Below are 23,745 nucleotides of genomic sequence, written 5' to 3'. Positions count from 1 at the left end.
GAGAATCTGTCCACACTGGTTTTTTTTTTTTTAAAGATTTATTTATTTTTATACAAGAGCTGGGGTACAGGCCAGAGGCACGGGAGGATTAGAGGGTTCACCAGAGACAAAGCGGGGAGCAGAACAGGCAGACGACCAAAATACACTGCTGAGGGGAGCAGTGGGTGAGACAGGAGAGGTCTGCCGGGCCATGTGGGAATCTCCATGGCCGGACAGAAATCAAACCTACGCTGCAAAGGCTGTGGACAGCTTCTCAACCTGCTGTGCTCAACCCACTGCGCCACTGGGGAGGCCCTGTCCACAGTCTTTGAACGCAATCTTGTGTGTCCTGTCAGTTTCTCCTTTTCAGGTAATGGGTTCCATAAGTGTGTTACTTAGTATTTAAAAGTATCCCCAACTTACACAAGTTTCAAAATGTGCAGAAGAGTGAAAATCTATATGCCCTTGCTAAATTATCCTTGTGAATGGAGGGGTATAATGGCAGGGAGAGCCATAAAGAACTTCTGGAAAGGGGGCTCTACACTATGATTTGCTACTTAATGTTGACACATACCATTACCTGAAGACTATAACAAAATAAAAACCACAACTGGAAGACCCCCTTTAACCTGGACTGTAGTTAGAGTTTTCCTTACCCAGGCCCTCCTTAATCTTTCCGTGGGTGACATCGCTTCCCAGTTTGTTTTGTGCCATTTTCAGCCTATCAGTCAGTGTTGTGGCTGGTCCAGTGCTTCCTTGGGCTTCTTGTGTGATTGTGAAGGGTGGATGCCTGTAAGGGCAGGACAGGGCATGGAGCAGGTTTTCTGATCCAGCAGACCAGGTAAAGGAGGAGTGAGAGAGTCCTGGAGGCCTCAGTGGCTTTTGCAGGCTTTTATTGGGATTTACCAGGTACACAGCAGGCAGGGGTGCCGTAGGGGCCAGGAGGCTGGCAGGCCTCCCAGCCCCCCAGCAAGTCCTCACTCTATCTGGGCTCTCTGGCGTTCTCTGGTGGCCTTGTTCTCGTGGTTCTTCTGCTTCTGCTGGCATCCCCGTGACGCCGCCCTTAAAAGCCCAGTCTTAGCCCAGGTGAATCTCATCTACATATGCCCACACCCTATTCCAGGTGCCGCCATCAGGCATGCATTCAGGACTACAGGGTTCCGTCATCCATGGCAGGAGAGCAGAAAAGCCTGATGCTTTTTACCTTACCCTACAGTGCCCCTCAGCAAAACCATTAGGCAACTCTGGGGGAAAAAAGAGGTTTATTACTTACAAGACCTGGAAATTACTTAGCACACCTGGGGCCACACGGTGAGGTTGTGGGAGAAAGAGGGGCGCACAGAGCATGTATGTGTGTGTTGGGGTGGAGCAGGGCTGAGGGAGGAGAGCTAGAGGAAGCACAGGCCTAGGGGCCTGCTTTTATAGGAGTTGAGGGTGGGCGCCTCGGATTTCACAGGCCCGTTCTTTATTGGTGAATTTAAAAATCAGAGTGATCATTGCAGGCTCAGGGGCAGAATGACAGAAAAAGGAAAAAAACCCAAGTGGCCCCAAATGACCTAAATGAACCAGATCTGTTACTCAGGGGAGCCAGGAGGGGCAGTGGGGAGACAACCAGGCCCTTTATCCAGGGGCATGGGTGATAGGCAGCATGTGCATTGGGGGCAGCTCTCCGATGGCTGCCTGGCCTCGTGCGTCATTCAGACACATGCATTACCAAGAAAAGCCGGCTGTCCAGGTTTACCCTGCAAGGAACCAACTTAAATAAATCCCCTTATGCCATCCCTCTTCCAGTTTGCTTGTCAGTATGATTCATAATTTCTTAGAGACACAGTTAACTAATTAAGACCTAATTAATTGGGTTAATTACTATAAATGAGCTACAATATCCATCCAAGCTAGCTGTATTTGTTTTAGAATGTAAGTGGTAGTGAATTAGGACTGAATAAACAAAAGGTACATTTGCTATTGATTAAAGTGTTTACATCCACTTTCAAGTCGTTAGTGACTCCAGAAACCCTTGATGGCTGGTGTTCACTGAGCGCTTGACAGCATTCATGTCCCTGTCTCAGTGCTTTCCAGTTATTACCCATTAAACTCTTCCAGGAAGCCTGTCAGGGCCTCCCTGGTGGCATAGGGGTTAAAGTCTCAGCGCTGTCAAGCTGTCGCCAGCCACTGTGGCCTGAATTTGATCCCCCGGCCAGGGAGCTGACCCACATGATGCAGCAGACCTCTGTCTCACCTGTTGCTCCCCTTAGCAGTGTATTTCAGTAGATCCGCCTGTTCTGTTCCCCACTCTGTCTCTAGGAATCCTCTAACCCCCCCCCATCTCTGGCCTACACCCCAATTCTTGTATGATAAATAAATAAAATCTTTTAAAAAATAAAAAGTCTGAGTCAAGTATCTCCATTTTCCCACTCAAGAGGCTGGGCTCAGAGCAGTTAAATGAAGGTCACAAAGTTCATAGGTGGCAGAATGGCTCAAAACAGCCAGTCTGGCCCCAAAGCCCCACCAAAGGTTTAAATCTGATTCCTTTATGCATCTTCTCAGCAGATGGGGTGGCTGGGCAGCCAGTTCCAAAGTTGTCTCTGTTGGAATAGGCTTAGCATGAGCCTGGGGGCTCTCGGTCCTTCCTGGTGCCAACTTGCTGACATCTTCTCTGCAGTTTCTTTTCCAGCAGCTGGGAATGCTGGTGTCCTTTGTGAAGAGCCACATCAGACCTTATATGGACGAAATAGTCACCCTCATGAGAGTGAGTAGAAGCCAGTGCTCTGGCCTGGTCATCAGTGTTCTGCTTGGGGAGCTGCTCTGGATCCCACCGACTTATTTTTCATGGGTCACTGTAGAGCTCTTGCAACTCAAGTATGAAAAGTAGAACAAGGTTTCCCACTGGAGCAGGGGCTGATTCCGCAGACTCCCAGGTACAGGAGTTCACGGCATGAACTCTGAGGAGGATTCCTGAAGTAATTGTTCTGCCGGAAATAGACTCCTGAGTTCTTCACTTTGCACACAGAGCAGTTTCACGTTAATGTCACAACAGTGCTGGAGCTGTCCCCACAAAAGCCCTCTTCCATATGGCCCATAACATCCTGGCCTTTGAGAGGATTGGGCATTGGGTTTGCCTGGACTATTAGATACGATGGACACCTGGTCAGGTAAAGGTGACGCTTTACCAGCTTCCTCCAAAAGCACAAATGCTCCTCTGGCTGCAGGAGCAGATGAGAAATGTCACCTGTTCCAGATTTAATAACATGCTTTAAGTAGGTGCCAGAGGACTACACATTGATGACTGTCAGTTTTTCATTTGGGGAGTGGGGGTGCAGCCTGGTCCTTCTTGCTACTTATCCTGTGCAATGTACCTTCCTGTTGCATTATAACTTCTCTGCTGGGAAGGTTGCTTTGCAGAGAAGGCTGTGTCCTCACAGAATTGGAAGGCAGTTCTTCCAGTGATTCCTATTCTTCTCACCAAGCCTTTGTAGTTGGCTTGGAGGAAGCAGCAGGACTAAAATCAAAGTGGCTGGCTTCAAAAATGGAACTTCCCAGCAACTCGATCTCAGAACTGAAAAAACCTCTATCTGTATAAATAATTCAAAGCTGCTCTATTCCCTAGCTCCTCCCACAGAGGCCTCCATACAAGAAGAGTCAGCCAGAAGCTAATGGAGCCTGCTGGGCATATGAGGGGAGGGGCAAAGTAAAGCAGTGTGCTCTTGACAGGAAGCTCAATCTTCGACTAGGTCCCCAAGAAGACTTATGACCAAAACAGGGATTTGAGGTGGGGAGCCTCCACCTACAGAATAGAGCCTGCATTTCCTCAGATTTGAGAAGGGGCAGCAGGTTCCCCCTTTGCCTGTTGGTCTGAGCACTTTAATTGGCCCCCAGGGCCCAGGAGTTAACAGTCCTTGTGAACAAGGATCCCGCTGACCTCCTTGTGGCCCCCATGAACAGCCAGCGGTGATCTAGTGAGGGTGGGGGGCTTTGTGTGAAGAGGACAGAGGCGCCCACAGTAGAGAAGGGGAGGATGCAGGAAAGCCTTCTTAGGGAAGTGACGCTTATGTCAGGTCTAAAATACAAGCTGAGCGAGAAGATTCCACACAAGAGCACGGAGCAGGGCACAGTGAGTAAAGTGGCCTGGTGTCCTCTGGGCAAGGGCCTTGTGACTGAGTAGGGTGCCAGCAGGGCCAGGGGAAGGAGGATGGGGAGGCGTCCATCATGGGACCTGCCACGCCCTCTACAGTTCTGCTTTTTGGTCAGCTCAGTTCCTTCATTCGTATTTCAGAAGAGCCATACCTGGCTTTACTCCTCAAACTCTTTTTTCTCTAGGAATTCTGGGTCATGAACTCCTCAATCCAGAGCACAATCATTCTTCTCATTGAGCAAATTGTGGTAGCCCTTGGGGGTGAATTTAAGCTCTACCTGCCCCAGCTAATCCCACACATGCTGCGCGTCTTCATGCATGACAACAGTCCCGGCCGAATCGTCTCCATCAAGGTGAGCAGCCCGAGGCAGCCCAGAGAGGCACCCCACAGAGTCCCTCAGTGTCCGCCAAGAGCCCAGACCCAGTTCTGAGTGACAGGGTGACGTTCGACCCACAAGACTGAATCTGGGAAACTGATACTTGGTGGGGGCAGCTTGTAGTTCTCACACGGGTGCCACCCTCTCATTGTCCTTATGTTTCACATCTTTATTCTTGGTAAATGTTTTACCCCAGAGTAATTTTTCTCTACTACCTAGCAACTGATTCCTTATTAGTTGAAATAAGCTCAGAGACAGCAACGCAATATGTAAGAAAAATAAAATGAGGTGGAAAATGTGTTACCAAAGAAGGTTTCTCAAGCCACTTCATAAAGGCTTTTCAGAGCTGAGCAGAATTTCCAGCTGTCATACCGCTGCCCCCCACATGTTCAGGAACTTGACCTCTGACCAAGTTGTGTCTCCTCGGCTTCGCCCCCTTCCGCAGTTGCTGGCTGCGATCCAGCTGTTTGGGGCCAACCTGGACGACTACCTGCATCTGTTGCTGCCTCCTATCGTGAAGCTGTTTGACGCCCCTGAAGTCCCACTGCCGTCTCGAAAGTAAGTCCCTGTCCACTGGGACTGGCAATACCAGGCTTGATGGCTCTTGATGTTTTATTGAAAATGTCCCCTTTTTTAAGATTTATTTATTTTTTTTATACAAGAGCTGGGGTACAGGCCAGAGGCACGGGAGGATTAGAGGGTTCACCAGAGACAAAGCGGGGAGCAGAACAGGCAGACGACCAAAATACACTGCTGAGGGGAGAAGCGGGCACGACAGGAGAGATCTGCCACACCATGTGGGAATCTCCCTGGCCAGCCGGAAATTGAACCCATGCTGCAGAAGCTGTGGGCAGTTTCACAGCGCTGTGCTCAACCCGCTGCGCCACCTGGGAGGCCCGAAAATGTCCCTTTTTTAAGTTCCCAAACAGCTTTCTATTTTTTGTTATTACAACTCTTTTTTTTAAAGATTGATTTATTTATGCATACAAGAGCTGGGGTATAGGCCAGAGGTGTGGGGGGTGAGATGATTCACCAGAGACGGAGTGGGGAACAGAACAGGCAGATTAACCTGGTGAGGGGAGCAGCGGGTGAGTCAGGAGAGGTCTGCTGCGCCAGGTGGGTTGCTCCCTGGCTGGCCGGGGGATCGAACTTGTGCTGCAGAGACAGCAGATAGCTTCATAGGTTGCGTCTTAACCCCTTGCGCCACCCGGGAGGCCCCTCAACTCCCATTATTTTAGTCCAGAAATAACCCAGATTTGTAGAAATGTTCACTGTCTCATCTCACGGGAATACATGTTGGATCCGTGTCACCCAAATTCCCTCGGGCCCTTCCTTCCCCTGTGGTAGGGGTTGCTAGGTCACCTTAAGCCCCTGCGCCCCTTTGGGCTGTGGTAGCAATGCTGTAAGTTGTCCGTGGTCGCAGGGCAGCATTAGAGACGGTGGACCGCCTGACCGAATCCCTGGACTTCACTGACTACGCCTCCCGGATCATTCACCCCATTGTGAGGACACTGGACCAGAGCCCAGAGCTGCGGATCACAGCCATGGACACGTTGTCTTCACTTGTCTTTCAGCTGGGGAAGAAGGTGAGGCCGCGTGCTAAGCAAATGTGTGCTTCCCTGCTTCTGGGAAGACTTTGGGACTTACCCATCAGTCTGCCGGTCTTATCCACTGTCGGAGAATTAGGCATTTCTTGCCTTTTTCCCTTCATTTATTCAGTAAATACTTTATGAGCTATCTATGGGGGTTGAGTGATATGGGACTAATATAATGAGCAGAATGGCATCCTTGTTCTCACAGAGCTCCCATCCAGTCTGATAAGAGTGGTGGGTGGGAGCAGAGAGAGATGCTTCACGGAGACAGGAAACACCTCTCTGATGAGTGGATCTTTGGGCAAAGATTCGAATCAGATTAGGATCCAAGCCCAGAGAGTTGCATGCGCAGTATGGCGCTAGGAGTTGAGGTTGCGGTCACCACGGCAGAGGCTCAAAGCAGTCTTTTTAGTAAATTGGTAATCATTTGTTTAAAAAAAGAGCTTTGGATGCAGACGGAAGGGGTAGCAGGAACGCAGTGTGACTGCAGGGGGCTGTGCTTGAAGCTGAGGTCATAGAGATGAGGCGAGACTGGGGCGGGGTAGAGATGAGGTGCTGCAGGCCAGTGGGTCTCCAGATGTGATCCCTAGATAAGCAGTGTCTGCATCGCTGGGGACTTGTGAGACATGCGGTCTCAGACCTCACCCCAGACCTTCTGAACCAGAAACTCCTCCAGTGGGTCCTAAGGCCCGCTAAAAGTTGCTCATCGTTGTTGTGGATGATGAGAGTATGTTGGCTTTTGCTGTGAATTGAACTTTTGAGCACAGGAATAATATGATCTGACTTAGCATTTGTATATGACCACTCCCCATGCTGCGTGGAAAATAGACTGGGCCAGGCATGGAAGCAGAGAGGCTGTGAGCAGGTGTGTATAGTGACCCACATAGAAGGTGACGAGCATGAGGATTATAGTGGAGGAGCAGGGTCTTTCCGAATACTGCAGAGCTAGCCCAGCCCCGAAGAAATAGCTGGATCTCAGTGATGGTGCGTTCCCCACTCCCCACCACGACGTGACAGGTTCTGACCGCTTCCTCGTTACAGTACCAGATTTTCATTCCCATGGTGAACAAAGTCCTGGTGCGACACCGAATCAACCACCAGCGCTACGACGTCCTCATCTGCAGAATCGTCAAGGTGAGCTCTACTTCTTGTCACAGTCCCCACTTTTCAAATTGGTGTTTTTGTCAGCTTGGCTATGGGAGTAGGTCTAGCTTTTTAGCTCTGAACTAAAGCTTGGCAAACTTCTCTAAAGAGAGTAAATTTTTTGCTTTGCCAGCTATGTGGTTGCGGTGTGTCTCCCCTGCTCAGCCAGTGTAGCCTGGAAGCAGCCACTTGCCAGATTTATCACTATATGAATGGGCCTGGCTGTCTTCCAGGGAAGTGTTTTTTATGGACACTCACGTATGATTCTGTAATAATTTTAACATGTTGCAAAGTATTAGTCTTTCTGATTGGCTTTTTCCAAGCATTTAAAAATGAAAACCATTCTTAGATCTCGGCTGTACAAAAATAGACAGTGGCTGTTTGCTCGAAATACTTCCTCACTTTCGTCGTCGCTCAGTTATTTCATCTGCCAGTTGCACGCACGTACTGCTAAGTCAGGGCGTGTCAGTGATTGAGAGTAACCAGCAAAGACTGGTCCACAGTGGGGAACACAGCCCACCCATGATTCATTTTGGCCATGCTTTTTACTTGTCAAAATCCTGGCTCTTCCAGAAGGTGTGAATACCTTGAAGTTTAAGGATATTTTCTAAACTAGGAGCACCTTGTGGAGTTGCAGGTTTTTTTCCTATAAATCTCTGATTTCAGGGCTACACCCTTGCTGATGAAGAGGAAGACCCTTTGATTTACCAGCATCGGATGCTAAGGAGCGGCCAAGGGGACGCTTTGGCTAGTGGACCAGTAGAAACGGGACCCATGAAGAAACTGCACGTCAGCACCATCAACCTCCAAAAGGCAGGTCCATCGCTTCCTGGGAAGCTTGGAGGGGAGGGCCCTGCCCCTCTCCTTTGCTCAAAACTTTGGTTCTTGATACTTTTAGTTTAAAACAATCACTTGGGATGGTTTTTCTTGAAACCTAGATACCGTGAACTTAGGTCATTTTGTTTTCTCTAGTGTCTGAATACATTTTATTAATGGAGAGTAGAGAACAAGTGTCTGTCCTTCTGAGAGCTTCGACAGTAGAACTCTGTGGTCCCAATAACATTCTCATTTTTACATGAACTGAACAAAATGAGTAAGCCTCTGAAACTGATGCAGGCTCTCCGAAGCAGTGCTTCTCAAACTTTAGGCTCGTTGTGCTTACCAGCCAATTGTTAAGATGCTTTTTCTGGTGAGGCAGTCCAGGCTTAGGCCTGACATTGTGCATTTCTAACAAGTTCCCCAGTAATGCCAGTGCTGCCAGTCCACAGAACCCACTTTGAGTGCCAGGGTTTCAGATCCTTGCAGGTTAGTACTCAGTCCTCTGTGCTGATCAAGTCATGATTCCCACCCACCCATCCACTTGAAGACAGGCAGTTTCGAAGCATCACTAATGAATCTGAGCGGAATGGTTATAGTTACTTCCCTGACTTGTAAGTAAATTCACCAGATGCTTGTTTCCCACGCCCGCATTAGTCTTAGGTGTGTCTGGTGACTGTGAGGCAGCGCACTTCCTGTGTTAACTGCTGACCCCCGGCGCCTGCCCTTCATGTGTCCCCTCCGATAGGGCTAAAGAGTTGGGCGGGACTGGGTCCCAGCACATTTGTTGTCTTCTTTTGATCACGCCCATAAAGATTTGAGCACAGACCTGTGTTGCTGCGTGTGCATTCAATCACGGCTTCAGAACAGCAGGCTTGTCACTAACAGCTACGTCATTCTTTACCACACGTACAGCTGGAAGTGACCACTGCCAAGAAACATTAATGATTTCACTTGGAAGTGGTAAAATAGGCCTGGGTCTGGGGAGAAGCTGCTTTTTCCTCTGTGTATTTTCTAACTTCCAGCCTGAGACTTCAGAAGGAAGTAAGAAATCATCAATCACCTGGAATTCCCAGGCTGTTACTGAGGTCACCCCCGTGACACCTCACACTCAAGAGAAGGGCTGGGCCAGGAGGCCAGAGGCACATTTCCTCCCAGATGTTCTCAGCCCGGCAGGTTCAGAATGTCCTTCCAACCAGATAGCTGTTCACCCTGTTCAGAGCCTCGTTCTCTCTATTTTAGGAAATTCCCAACAGTCTAGTTGCTTCCAGGAAGTTTTGCTTTCTACTCAGAACTCAGAAAAATAAACTTTGCCAAAGAGAAAAAGAAGTCTCTAGGCTATCTTACCTCAGAGAACAGATCGAGTTTAAAAACCCTTAGCAAAATCCTCCACAGTTGAATCTCAGATTCTTTCATCGAAAAGTAATTATGTTTCTACATATTCAGATGATGATAATTAGGGGTTGGTGTATTTATCAGTTTTAGCCTTTTATTTTAGCTTTCAAAACAAAATCTGCCACTTCAGTCACCTTTCTGTTGGTTATGCTAATAGAGAATTAATACGGTACGGAAAAAGTTAAAAAAAAAAAAAGCATACTTGTGTAAAGCTCTAGGGTGTCTCCAGGCTTTCAGCCACTCACTCCAGTGTGCTATGGTAATGTGCGTGGGCCCCTCTTCAGAGTGAGCGAGTTGGCATTCTGTCAGCACACACCAGGTCACAGCCGAGGCAGTCAGCGGGATGGGTGATGAAGACACTGGCTGCTCTTTAGACAGTCACTGCAGAACCCAGAGAATTGAGAGCTGGTTATGTTTCAAATAAATGAGAAGCGGGGAGGACCATGGTGCGGGGCCGGGGGGGGGGGCGGGGGAATGGACTTAGCCTGTTTAATAGATTGTGCCCTTGTGCTTTAAGCTAAGATTTTTTTTTTTTTTAAGATTCTTTTTTTTTTTTTTTTTTAAGATTTATTTATTTATTTATTCAAGCACTGGGTACAGTCAGAAGTGCGGGAGGGTGAGAGAATTCACCAGAGCCAGAGCGGGGAGCAGAGCAGGCAGAAAGACTGAAGTACACTGCTGAGGGGAGCAGCGGGCAGCAGGAGAGGTCTGCGTGCCATGCGGGACCCTCCTCCGGTGGCCAGGGAGCAGCTGGGGATCGAACCGGCGCTGCAGAGGCTGCGGGCAGCTTCGCTAACCCAGCGCTCAACCGCTGCGCCACAGGGGAGGCCCAAGCTAAGATTTTTTGAAGAACTTTTTGCTGCCACTGCCACTTACCAAATGGTAACGACGAGAAGGAAAGCAGTGACAACATACGCATCTGTTGAAGGCTTCCCGTGTCTCAGGACTGCAGTGACACTGCAGATTGAGCCACTGGGACTTCACAGTAACTATGAGTTAGGTGCTGTCACTACCGTCCCTGTTTCGTAGACGTGGACATTGAGGCACTGAAAGGTGAAGTAACTTGTCCAACATCAACTAGGTCACGTGACTCCAAAGACCAGTCTCTTTGCTGCTGTGCCAAATGGCCTCTGCCTTCCCCAAGCTCAGCCTCATGTCAGTAGAGGGGAAGAGTCCAACTTTTAAGTGGCCTGTGACACATTGCATCTCTCAGAGACCGTCTCTAAGGGGGAAGCCAGACCTCCGTAGATAGAAAAGGACTTGGTGTTCCTATTTCCTTCAGTAGAGTAAGGTGTCACCGCAAGTCGTTGGTGTTCAGTGTCACTCCTACTTCTGGTTCAGGGTTCTCCTTCGCCATGACAATCCTTCACATAATTTTTCAGCTTGTTTCTTATAATATCTCTACTTACGATTTTGACACAAAATAATAGTTTACATAAAGCCACTCGCTGGTAACTCATCAAAAGCCACAGCAGATCTCCAATTTACCCCGGGAGGTGATAGATTGAGTCACTGTGGCTGTTGCTGTCACACATTGGGTGGGGGGGGGGGTCTGGTGTCTCCCTCCCTGGACCTCTTCACTTGAGATCTTATGCTCTAGCTTATTGTAATCTCCCCACTTTAAGAGGATCAATGTGTCTGTTCTAGAAAAATCTTTAAAACAATCTTCTTAAGTTAGGGATTTAGTAGTGAGGGCTAGGCCAATCCCAAGAGAAGTCATTTTGATGATAATAGCAACCATTGGTTTCCTGTGTATTCTAGTTAGGCCTGGTAGATGCGTTTTCCCTAGCTGAGGAAGACTGAGGCTCAGAGGCAGCATACCAGCAGCCTGCCCAGAGAGCTGAGGGCGAGGGGAGCCCCCCCACGGCGCTAGTCTGCACCATCACTGTTAAACCCCCCTTGTGCCTGTTAACTTAATCCTTAACACCCATCCTGTGAGATGGGAACTGTTTACAGTCTTTTCAGATTGATACTGAAATCTCAATTCCTTTTATAGAGAAGGAAACTGAGACATAGTTAAATAACTTGCCCAAGGTCAGTGGGGAACAAGTTACATTCACTGGGATCTGCATTCAAACTGACAAGCTCCACAGAACTGCCTATTCGCCTCACACTGCCTATTACCCTGCCCATCTCCAGAGCCTGAATCTCCATCCACCTCCCCAAACTGCCCCTGGTAGTAACTCTTGATTCCTGGAGGGCTGTTTTCTGGGAAGTTGAAGGGGAGAAACTAGAAAGTGGAAATGGCGTCTGTTAGTCCTTTGACCTCACTCCACCGCGTGCAGTATCCTGTGGGTTCACTGTCACCTGATGGGACAGGGTTCCTGATGGTGCTACCTGAGCATTTTCCCTCGCCCTGTAAGACTCTGCAGTGAGATGAGCCGGTGTCCTAACACCGCTACTGTCCAGTCCTTCCAACACTGAGGGAGGCTTTTGGGCCTTGTTTACACTCTGACGATCCTGTCCATTCTGGTCTGTAGCACTCTGCTTTGCTGAGAGTCCAGCACAATGAATCATAAAACAGGCCTTTTCTGTGTTGAGGTATATTTTAGAGGTTGCTGCTTTTGCTTTATGACTTAGTTAAATATGATTCTTTTGTATTTGTGCTCTGGGGGAATTTTGTCATGAGAAGTGTAATTTATGAATCAAAGAAGTAGAATAATCATTAAATCATAAATTAGATGCGGACTCTTTATATTTGGTTCTTGAGGCTGATGATTTGCCATTGTCGCCTATGGGATTGCAGGCCTGGGGAGCAGCCAGAAGGGTTTCCAAAGATGACTGGCTGGAGTGGCTGAGGCGGCTGAGCCTGGAGCTGCTGAAGGACTCCTCATCACCCTCCCTGCGCTCATGCTGGGCCCTGGCACAGGCCTACAACCCGATGGCCAGGTATAGTGTCCTGCACGCCCTTGTCCCGGTGCAGACTGGGATGAGGAGGCTCAGCACGTGGAAAATATATAAACATTAGTGTCCATTAACAATAACAGTAAAAGGCTAGTATTTTTAATTTGGCTGACTTGTAGGGAGAAAAATATCTCAACAGCCACTTGAAGATTGTTTTCTGGATGTGTAGATGCCGGCTTCTGTTGGAAATCCCCTTTCCATTCATCCCCTCCCCTGAACAGATTATGTAAGAACTGCCGAGCACTGTGCCCGTGGGGATGTTCCTTTTTTTGCTCCCCTTTCTTCCCCCACCCACACACAATTCCCCGTGTACACGGTGTCTGTGCCTGAGCTGTGAAATATAATACTCACTAGCCATATTCTAAGTTAGCTAGAATTAAGTAAAATTTAAAATCCAGTTTCTCAGTCACACCATAATTCAAGTGCTCAGTGACAAGAAAGACAGACCATTTCCAGCAAGTTCTGTCGGACAGCACTGTGTAACCAACGTCAACGGTGCCAGGAATAGAAGTGACTTTGGGGCACGAGGCAGAGGCTTGAAAGGCAGTCCCAACCTCTTTCTCATTCTGCTCTGCCTTCAGGGATCTCTTCAACGCCGCATTCGTGTCCTGCTGGTCTGAGCTGAATGAAGACCAGCAGGATGAGCTCATCAGGAGCATCGAGTTGGCACTCACCTCCCAGGACATCGCCGAAGTCACACAAACCCTCCTAAACTTGGCTGAATTCATGGAACACAGTGACAAGGTGAGACTTCTCCCCACGGTCCAGATGGAGCCTGACAGGGAACCAGCTGGTGGGAGGGGAGAGGCACCCATGCAGCCAGCTCTTGTCTGTGCCCCGTCTGCCATTCTCCTGTGTCACGGGCTCTGCTCTCCCCTAGGGCCCCCTGCCGTTGCGAGACGACAACGGCATCGTTCTGCTGGGCGAGAGGGCTGCCAAGTGCCGAGCATATGCCAAGGCACTACACTACAAAGAGCTGGAGTTCCAGAAAGGCCCCACCCCTGCCATCCTCGAGTCTCTCATCAGGTAGGCTGTAAGCCCTTTTTAATTGCTACTTTCATCTAAAGCAATCTCTCTCCTACCACTGCCTATGCCGGTCACAGAGTCACTTGGAGACTTCTTTGTGGAATCCGCCATCTGGTCTGGAAACGCCTTCGAAGGCCATGTCGTTGCAGATGGCGCGCCCGTGTTTTGACTGTAACGGCCGTTTCTGTTAACCCTGAGCACCTGGGCTCCTGTTGTTTTCCAGCCTGGGCTTGCTGGTCTCGGTGAGATCAGCCTAGAAGCACTTCTGTGATCACAGCCACCTTGGACAGATAGATTCCGTGCCTGGGGTAGAAGTGCGCTGCGGGCATGTGTTTCTGTGCTCTGCTTGGGTGTCCCACCTCTGGAATCCTGAAGATAAAAACCTGAGGTTCCGTGCTCTTTACCTGATTTGCTAGGGTTCTCTCCTCTCATAAGATGGTGTTGAGTTGTCTGTCTGTGGAAAAAGTAGGTTGTTAATACATTTTCTGCCGTTCCGGAATTAACACCAGTAGCAGACGTGTTAACTCCAGTTCCTAGAGAACTGTTCCCTTCCCCTATTGATTATCAAGGATGTAAACTCTGGGATCTAATTATCTTCTTGTAAATGCTTACATGGTTGATTTCACTGCAGATAGTTTGGGGGCATCGCCCAGCTGCTGCGTCCCCCATGGTGGCTGAGCTATCTGATATGTGTGGTGCCTCCTTTGCTTGAGAATATGGCCACGTGGCCCGGTCCTCGGCTCGCTCTGCTTTCGAGTAGATGCTTAAAAGTCTTCCTTTTCACATTTTGGACATTGAGGGAGTGTTGATTGCTAAAATAACACATAGGAATGGCTCCAAACATGCCCGCATCTGGGTGGGCCTCACTTCCGCAGCAGGCACAGCAGTGTGGAAGCTGCCTTCTCCCCTGCCCCAGCTTTACTGTGGTCTCGCTTGACCACTGATACAAAGCTGGTAACTGAGTCTGGTAAGTTCTCCAAGTAGCTCATTCTATCCATTCATTTCCTTGCTAACCTTTACCAGACACCGCTCTAAAACCTCCCTCATCCCACCCCAGATTCCCCCCATTTTTGAGACGCTCAGAGAATTGCTAATGTTTATGCACATTTATAGTAGAAAGATTTGGTCAGAGGCCTGGAAACGTGTTCAAGGAGGTCGTGCAGCCTTGTGTGCCAGTATAATTGAAAATAAGTTCTCAGAATTCCCAGCACATGGGCCTTGGTTTTAAAACAAAACACAGCTCAGTTCCCAGGTAAGGCCAGTGCTTCCCAGAGCCTGTGGTCTGTCCCGCCAGGCTCAGCTCAGCGGGCAGGCCGCTGCCCTTCACTTGGCCCCATGGGTTTTCCCACTCCCTTCTTGCCTGTTCCCATTTGCAGTTTCATTGCTGATTTTATAGAATTGTTTTTCCTAACTACCACTGTGGGGTTCTGCTGTTGTCTTCACTGAAGAAAGTTTTTAGAAACAGCCTTAGGCAAAGCTACTGTCAGGAAGTTGCTCTCCACTCCGTCCCAGCCCTCTGGGGGGCACTGGGGACACACCTCCCTGGTTCATCTCCTGAAGCCTGCTCGCCCCACCTCCAGCTGGGTTTAATCTTCCTACTCTTATTTTTCTTCACCCTTTGCCCTCTTTGTAAACATTTTATATATTTTTATAAAGATTTATTTATTTATGCATACAAGAACTGGGGTACAGGCCAGAAGTGTGGGGGATGAGAGCATTCACCAGAGACAGAGTGGGGAGTAGAACAGGTGGATCTACTGAAATACACTGCTGAGGGGATCGGGGAGACAGGAGAGGTCTGCTGCGCCATGTGGGTCACCTCCCCTGGCCGGGGATCGAACTCCTGCTGCAGAGGCTGCAGACAGCTTCGTAGTGCTGTGCTTAACCACTTGCACCATCAGGGAGGCCCCCATTTTATTTTTTTTTTATTAAACTTTTAAATTTTCTTATATCATTGTTCATTTCTGCACAGTATTTGATTTCTCCCCTCAGGTGTAGTCCCCGTAAATCTCCACCACCACATCACCCGTGAACCGTCGTCATAGTCCCTTGTGCTCTTCTCTCCCCTGTTTTGAGCCCTCTCCCTCCCTCTCCCCTGCTGGATGCCTCAGATCTTAGGATGTTTGTGCCTTTGACCTTCATCTCCCCATGTTCCCTCATTCCCTGGCAACCACCTTCTTTGTTTCTATGAAATAGGCTTTTTCATTTTTCAGGTTGTACGTACCAGTGTGCCGCATGTACTTGTATCTCTAGCTGGCTTATTCCGCTTAGCATTACATCCTCCGGGGGCATCTGTGTTGTCATGAATGGCAGGATTTCCCTTTATGCTTGCATGATGCTCCGCTGTGAGCATCCATCTTCTTTATTCATTCATCTGTCTAGGACTGAGTTGCTGCGTATCTTATCAGGCCACAGTGTACATGGGGGACGTGTATTTCTAAGTTAGTGTTTTTGTCTCCTTCCCATAAATACCAGCAGTGGGGGTGCTGGATGACATGGGAGTTCTGGTTCTCATGTTTTGAGAAGCTGTCACCTGCTTTCCACGTGGCTGAGTCCACCTACATTCCCACCCCAGGGCCCTAGGGCTCTGTTGTCTCCGCATCCTCCCAACATGTTATGTCTTGTCTGTTTGATGGGAGCCATTCTAACAGGTGTGAGTTAGCACTTCACCGCGGCTTTAGTGTTTTCCCTGCTGATTAGTGGTGTTGAGCCTCTTTTTCAGTACCTGTTGGCCCTTTGCCTATCTCCTTTGGGAAAATATTCAAGTCCTTTGCCTGTTCTTTGATTGGATTATTTGTAATTTTGCTGTTAGTTGTAGGAGTTCTTTATATATCTGGGGTATTAACCCTGTATGAGGCATTTCAGTTTGCAAGTGTTTCCTCCTGTTCTGTCGCTTGCACTTCCAGTTTGTTGTGTGCTGCTCAGCAGCTTTCTAGCTTGAGGTGGTCACACTTACTTATTGCAGCTTCTGCTGCCCAGAGCCTGTTGTTTCAGTTGCAGGCATTGACGAGAGAGAATGTAACTAGCTGCCCACGAACAGGCATCCTGTGTTCTCCCTCCCCGTCACCTCCACGACCCCCAGCTCTTTCCTGGCAGTATCATGTAGCATCTCAGATCCCTCGCCTGCCTCGGGAAGCTTCTGTTTAAATGCCTTCCTGTGGGAAGCCCTGCTCTCCTGTACTTCTCCTCTGCTCCCTTTATTTCTTTGAAAATGCCAAGATTCTTGTTTATAGGGTTACATAGGTTTCCACGAGCAGAAACCACAAGCAAGTACCATAGGAAATGCTAGGGATGAGGGCTTCTCTGACATGGGCTAGTTCAAGGGAATAGTCAGGGGGAAACTGATTCCTACAGGCCAGAGTCACATCTGCCCGGCAGGGCTGCTTTCCCTCCCGTGTGTTTGTCTGCCCTGGTAGGAAGCAGGGGTGCTTGCTGCCAGTCTTTTGGAGCCCAGTGGTGGCCCCAGCCCTTTTCTGTGGGAGCTGGGTGGGTGGTGGCTCTGGCCTCTTTGGTGGCTGCTGTACTCTTTGTCCCTTGCTTTTTTCTTTTCTGGCCTCCTAATCCTCCCTTGGCATCCCTGGGGACGCTGCAACCCAGAGTGTCTTTGTCACTGCTCACCCCCTGACTCTTTTACTCCAAACTGTTACCGTGCTCCAGTAGTAATAACAATTTTTTAAAACGACAGTTTTAAAAGTTTATTGTAGAAGGGAAAAGAAGCTGAACATTTAAAACAATGTACTGTTTTCTTTTTACAAAGCAGGATGCTTATATACAGCATGAATTATTAACTATAGGACCAGCTACCTTCATTTTTCAGCAATTTTTGTTTGTATAAGATAAAAGAGGGAAAAGCTCTTTGAGTCCTTTTCTTACAAAGTGGCTTTATTGATGGCACATGTTTGAGGCGGGTCTACACGAGCGCCCTGAGGGATTCTTGCCACCTCCTCCCTTTGGAGCTCCCGGAGCCACTAGTCCCTTCCTGCCTTTCAGTGCTCTGCCCCGACCAAGGCCCAGGGGCTAACTGCCAGGCCTGGTGCCCTGGTTCCTCCACCCAAGCCCTACCTGGGTCACTCAGCTCTAGCCGAAAAATGTTTGTCTTTAAAGAAAAGAGAAGTGTAGCGCGAATTTCATTGAGTTTAAAAAGAAAGGCTCCCTCCTCTACCTCCCTGTTCCATTCCTTGCTCTGACACCAGGGCCTCGCCTTAAGAATCAAAGTCGTAGACTTCTTGTAGAAAGAGGTTTATTTTCTACTATCATGTGACACAAGCTTTAGAGAAAATAAAGTGATTGCATTATTTTTCCTTCCCGGGAAACTCCCGTGGAGAAGACAGCACTGCTGTGTCAGGGGCCATGGGCCAGAGCGTGCCGCTCAGACCACCCCCACCCCATCCTACCCCCACCCCGAGAAGTATGTGTCAGGACCCGCTGCATTGAAGTACTCATATTCACTGTCACATTCTGGGTACCCGCTGCTTTGTGCTCCTCAGAGCCTGCCTTTCCTTCTCCATCTTCGCCCAGCCTCCGTTCTTCTCCATTTTCCCCATCCTGTTCCACAGCAAGCCTCCTTCAGGGCTGGAAGTCTTCCGGGCGGATTTTCATCTCCACCCGCTTGAGGGAGTAGCTAGACCCGTGCCAGCCATACCAGGTGATGCCATCCAGGTGCCTGGTGTGCTCTCCGAGGTGATAGTGAACTCCGTTGAGGTTGGAGTCCGTGCAGCAGTTGTACCAGTACCCACCTAGCACAGACAGAGATCAAAGTCAGTCAGCCGAGGTGTGCTCCCCGTCGACAGCCAACAGGCTGACTTCAGGCGCTGCCAAATAGAGTTGTTTATTCAACAGTAACGAAGCGGTTAGAGCCAGTATCTAAAAGGCCCACCAAAGCCAGGCTCCCAGCTGTGCAGGAATAAACTCACTCTTTCTTCTCAAGTGGGACTGTGGGCTTTTGTACCTGAACTCCCCCTGCCACCCCCAAAGCTCACCTTTGCGGAGCTGTGCACACTTGTCTAAGCAGTTGTCATTGTCCTTGTCCTTGGTGCTGAAGGCCGTGTTGTTATGATAGATGAGGGCGTCGTTCCCCACGTTGCCGCTGTAGTTCCCCAGGAAGAGGCGATAACTGTTCAGTTCATTGCCCAGGACAAAGTGGCTGTACTCAGCGTAGCGCACGTTGCCCTCCCAGTCCTGTCAGGGAGGAGGCAGGCCTTGGACACAGTGCGTGGGGCTCCACGTCAGCCCCTCCTACACCCTCTTCAGGCACAACTGTGTATCTTTACTCTGGGAAGTGGTGCAGCCTCGTTACTTGTTCACCTCCCTAGACCTTACCTTATTCGTCCTACCCTGAGAGGCTCCGAGATTAGACTTCTCGCCTGGATCGTCATGTGGCCTTGATTAGGGTCTCTTTCTGGGCCCTCCCCATACCTGCCTACACAGTGTCTGTGTTTCTGCTGTATCCCATCATGAGAGCAACTTGACAACAGTGTTTTTGTTTCATGGCCTTTGCCAACCTGTATCAATAAATTTTGCATGTAGGGGAACTCATGGCCCAGGCCAGAGCGGGGACCACAGAGTCTCGCTCAGCTGACTGTTAAGACTATCCATCTCTGGCGCGAGCTCAGTCTCTTCCTGAATCCTGTACTTGCAGCTTTGTTAAAAAAAAAAAAAAAAAGGAAAAAACTATTCTACCTCACCTGTGCTGCCATCTTCAGGAAAACCACCACAGCAAACAAGCCTAGAGTGAATTAGAATCGGAACCCCACCCCCACCCCCGCCCCCGTGTGTCATGTGTGACAGCCCCGGTCCGGCCTCGGGACCCAGGCCTGCCAGGCTCACCTCCAGCTCCACACGCAGCCGGGTCGGCCGTCGGGAGAGCCGGTGGATGTTGTCATTCCCCAGCCAGAAGTCCCCGCGGGTGCTGCCAAAGCCCTGCTTGTACTGCCGCCAGTCCCGGTAGAAGGAGACGAGGCCGCTCTTCCGTCTCTGAATGATCGTCCAGCCGCCTCCCGACGTCTCCATGTCACAGAACACCTGGGGAGCCGGCGCTCTGGTCAGGACGGCAGAGGCGGGCACCAAAACGTGGATGGGCTCCCCACCTGCCCCCGTCCCCACAGAGCACTTCCAGGCACCCATTCACGCTAGCAACGCATCTACCCCAGTGTGAGTGACCTGGGCAGGGTGGTGCTTTGCTGGGGAGGAATTGTCAGAATTGAAGATAGAGGCGAGCTCGTAAGTTTAGAGGGGAGAAAATCCAGGTGTCCCTGGTGAACCCCCTACATCTTCTCTTTTTCTTCTTCCCCAAAGACCTGCACCCGGACAGGACAGGCGGTCTTGGCGCGTTCGTGGCGGTTATGGGACGGTCTGATCTGTTACGGGGTTGGGGCTTGCTTGATAATGATCTGAAGGGGCAAGACAGCCTGGGTGCCCTCCCACCCCCCATCAGGCATCAGGTAACTCTCCAGCGCGGCGTGTTTGCTTCTCTGACTTGCGCGTCCCTTTCTTTAGTCTGTGACCAGCCCTGGGGGGCGTGGGGCAGGTGCGGAACACGGGCTGTCGCAACCTCACCTCCATCTCAGGGCTGCCCAGGAAGTCGTCCGGAGGAAGCTTGTACACGCCGGAGATGCGGTAGTTCTTCTGGTAGAGGGAAGAGCAGTCGTACATGGCGTCTGCAAAAGGAGCAGACCGCAGGGCTGAGCACCCAAGCCAGGGCGCCATGACAAGTGGGCATTCCTCTCAGCTGAAAGTCTAAAGACAGACTTCGGTTCTGCCACAAAACTTGCCTGAGTGTTAATTATAGGCAGTGTCTGGATATGGCAGAGCCGGGCTTTTGGGGGACCGAGAAGGGGTGGATTTTGACTTCCCTGGAGGTGGGGCTGGGGACACCCCTCACCTGGATAGCATCAACCCAACCAGCAAGAATGTGGCTCTGGTTCTCTGCTCTCGGCTGTGGGTTCTAGAAACCCATGTGTGAGGGCCAAGTAATGTGTTCAGTAGTCACAGAGTCTCTGCCCTGGGGGCTGGTTCTATTGTTTCTTGGTTTTTCAGAGGCAGTGAGCACTGCCTCCTAGAACTGCCTTAGGAACTTACTCTAACACTGCTAGATTCTCAAAAGAAAGTGCAGACACCCTGAGGAACCCCTGGGCCTTCCCCTGGCCACATGATCACAGCAGAGAGAGCTACGCAGGCTGGTCTTCACTGGCAAAGGCTTCCTGGCTGCCCTGGGGCCGCTGCTGTGTGCCAGGTCTTGTCTCTGCTGTGAGTGTGGAGAGCCTTGTGGAAGGGCAGCTTTCCTCCTAGGCGTCAGCGGGGTCTCTTGCTGGCCGGGAGACACCCTTCCTGCCCTGTGTTGGCCTCTCTTCTTTCTGGCAACCATCGCACTGGGCCTTGGAGAACATGCCGAGGGCAGGTGGGGCACGTTTCTGGAGGGCTCAGGGGAAAGGGGAAGGGGAGTTGCTGGCCTTCAACAGCCCTCAGAGTTGTTCATTTTCCTGCTGCCTGCGCCAACTCATGCTTCTTCCCCCAAGGGCTCCCTAGAGTCTGCAGGTGGCCCAGCACTTGATGGCACACAGGAAAGCAGGGAGCAGAGTTCTGGGCAAGCAGAGTAAGAGGCGGGAAATCTACACCTGGGCCCCCCAAGACACTGCCTGCTGGGTGGTGAGAAAGTCCTGTTTGGAGGAGCGGCCCAGTGGCCTGGTGTAATTTCACAGATTAAATCACAACCCATTCTTCTGGAAAATAGCCTGAGGAGGCCTTTCTGCTCCCAAACCAGGGGTCAGGAAGTGCATGCCTAGAACGAGATTTAGACATGTTGGTTTCGATAACAGCGTTTTTTTTGTTTTTTGTTTGTTTTATAGAGGCATGTTTTTTTTTTTTAATTAATTTATTTGTTTGTTTTGTTTATACAAGCACTGGGTACAGTCAGAAGCGCGGGAGGGGGAGAGAATTCACCAGAGCCAGAGCGGGGAGCAGAGCAGGCAGAAGGACCGAAGTACACTGCTGAGGGGAGCAGCGGGCGGCAGGAGAGGTCTGCGCGCCAAGTGGGACCCTCCTCCGGTGGCCGGGGAGCAGCCGGGGATCGAACCGGTGCCGCAGAGGCCGCAGGCAGCTTCGCAACCCAGCGCTCAACCGCTGCGCCACCGGGGAGGCCCGATAGCAGCGTTTTTTAAGCTTGATTTCATGTGAAAACTTTTTCTTCGTTTGTGCAAGGGTGACTGGTGACTGGGCTCTGTGTTCTTGTTGCCTTGGCTTACTGTGTGGCCAGAAGGTATTTATATCAGCAAGAAAGGACAGACCTATGAGATGTGCTCCTTACAACTTCTAATTTTCCGATGATTCAGAAAACCAGATTTCTCTCTAAACAATAAATTGTTCTTGGCCCATCTGAGGAAAGTTATTTCACAAAAGACAGTAGATACTTCTTACCTTGGGCCTACTAACAATCAAAATTTCAGCATTGCATTTTCTTATTTCCTGTGTAATCTGGGGATAATTTCATGTGTTGTCTTGGGGAAAAATAGAAATACCAGAATTGAGGGACCTGTCTTTTCCTGAATCAAAGAATTCTTCAAATGACTCTGAGCAGTGTCTCTGTCAATTCTGAGACAGTGGAAGACTTAGGTTTGCAGAGAGAGGACCCCCAGTTCCATCTGTGCCCATCTCACTGAGCCCCGAGGTGTAAGAGGACAGTTGTTGGCAAAACTTGACTTCCAAAGCAAGTTTGGGTTTTGGCTCATTCCTGCTTCCTTTCAGCCCCGGGTAAGCAAGGACACCTGCCTGGAAGACGGGGCCTGGTAGTGTGCTGACCACGAAGGTGCTAGGTTAGTTGACAGAACATTAGGAATCTAAAGAAATACTACCTGAGCCTCTACTAAGGAGGAAGACAGCCAGGGCCTTGTCCTCTAGAAAGTAAGTACATCCCATGAGCGCTCCTGGCAGTGGTCTGATGACCGGGTTACCTAGGAGCCATGCTACCCACGGAGGCCCTAGGACGGGCCACGCCCCTTACCTGCTGACGTCTGCGTGACAGTCTGCGCCGCCTGCAGCTGCATGATGTCGATCTGGTTGTTCATCTGGGAGAACTTGCTCTCGGCATCTGTGAGCCGAGACTCCATGCGCTTGTTGCTGCTCTCCAGCTCCATCACCTGCATGACCACGCTGACCCAGTCCTGCTCCTGCTTCTGGCGCAGCTCGCTCAGCAGACTGCTGAGGTTGGCAGTTTGGGCCCTGAGCTCCTTCACCTCCTCACAGCAGGCAACCGCTTTGAGCTTTGCTGGTGTCTTCTGCTTCGGGGGCTTCTGTGGCCAGACTGGGTGGCTGACAAAGACTGCAATGAAAACGCAGAGCCAGCCGACAGCTGAGAGACACCTTTTCAGCATCTTCTGTGGGCCTGGGTGAAGGATGGTCTCCCTTTGGGGGAATTGGTTTGCAAAGCCGAGGTTCGCAGAGCTGCAGCCAGTTACAGCCTTGCACTCACTCGTGATGGGCTCACTGCTTTGCTGTTTTCTTTCTTTCCTTGCTCTTTCTAGTGCAGCTTAATTGGGGACCCTACAGCTTTCCTTCCCCAGCCGGAATGCTCTCCAAACTCTTAAATATTGTCTGCTGCCTGCACCTCCACCCCAGCCATGGCTGTGCATGGTGCTTGAGCCCCTCCCAGCTCATCTGGGAGGGCCAGGTGCCTGTTGGGTGAAGTCAGCGTGAACTGAGGCCAGAGGAGGGGAGGAGGGAGACAGTGGCGAGTCTTTCTTTCCGAGTCTTTCTTTCCTTGCCTGCTGTCTCTGGGCTGAGACAAGAGGGCTGTGAACTTGTGTTTCCAGTTTGCCTATTAGATTATGCCCCTGCCAGCTCCTGGCTCAGCTCTATCAGCAGACAGGGCAGGGTCAGAAGAATTTCCACATTCCGGTCTAAGGGTTATATAACCATGGGGTGAGTGTAAGGTGGGCAGAGCGTTGGGAATAAGACTCTCCACTCACGCAGGGGGGAGGCCTGTTAACATAATCCCTGCTCTTTCTTGCAAGGATCTGCTCTATTTAACCTCCTGCTGGATGTGCTTTTAATGAGGCTGATTTTTTCCTTTCTGTGATCATCATTCATTGTTTTACAAAGCCCTCATTTAATCAAAATCTAACGTCATCTCACGTTTGAAAATTTCCAGCTTTGAAAAGCTCTAGAAATAGGATAGAGTATCTCTCTGAGGAAGCACAAAAAAAAAAAGACTCTGAAGTTTGTAGCCGCAGGATTTCCTCAGTCTTTGTTTTACATACCTGCTTCAATCGAGAGTGGGCCATCCTTAGCTTCTCCCAGTTGACATTTGGTAAGGAGATGTCAGAGATGACAGCGTGGATGAAAACTCAGTAGTGTGGACGTGGCTCTGGGGTGGTCACCCACACTTCCA

General features: G+C 50.1%; 2 protein-coding genes across 2 annotated transcripts in view; one reads left to right on the top strand and one right to left on the bottom strand.

The window, feature by feature from the left end:
- The window catches only part of MTOR (mechanistic target of rapamycin kinase), a gene marked incomplete at both ends in the record, with an annotated part of 104,939 nt that overhangs the window by 27,904 nt on the left and 53,290 nt on the right, over positions 1-23,745 (top strand). The window contains 9 exons of the mRNA XM_084244066.1: positions 2,642-2,728; positions 4,297-4,464; positions 4,934-5,046; positions 5,912-6,074; positions 7,122-7,214; positions 7,890-8,036; positions 12,181-12,323; positions 12,920-13,082; positions 13,219-13,364. Coding sequence (XP_084100192.1) covers positions 2,642-2,728; positions 4,297-4,464; positions 4,934-5,046; positions 5,912-6,074; positions 7,122-7,214; positions 7,890-8,036; positions 12,181-12,323; positions 12,920-13,082; positions 13,219-13,364 — 1,223 coding nt within the window. The remainder of the gene's footprint in view (positions 1-2,641; positions 2,729-4,296; positions 4,465-4,933; positions 5,047-5,911; positions 6,075-7,121; positions 7,215-7,889; positions 8,037-12,180; positions 12,324-12,919; positions 13,083-13,218; positions 13,365-23,745) is intronic.
- ANGPTL7 (angiopoietin like 7) lies at positions 17,931-22,729 on the bottom strand (the record flags this gene model as incomplete). The annotated part of the gene is made up of 5 exons (XM_084242001.1): positions 17,931-18,100; positions 18,344-18,542; positions 19,191-19,385; positions 19,920-20,020; positions 22,360-22,729. 5 exons carry the CDS (start codon positions 22,727-22,729, stop codon positions 17,931-17,933), a joined length of 1,035 nt encoding a protein of 344 aa, XP_084098127.1.

The sequence above is a fragment of the Talpa europaea genome, assembly GCF_964194135.1.
Source record: "Talpa europaea genome assembly, chromosome: 9".
Classification (NCBI taxonomy): domain Eukaryota; kingdom Metazoa; phylum Chordata; class Mammalia; order Eulipotyphla; family Talpidae; genus Talpa; species Talpa europaea.
This window is presented reverse-complemented; position numbering and strand designations above follow the sequence as displayed.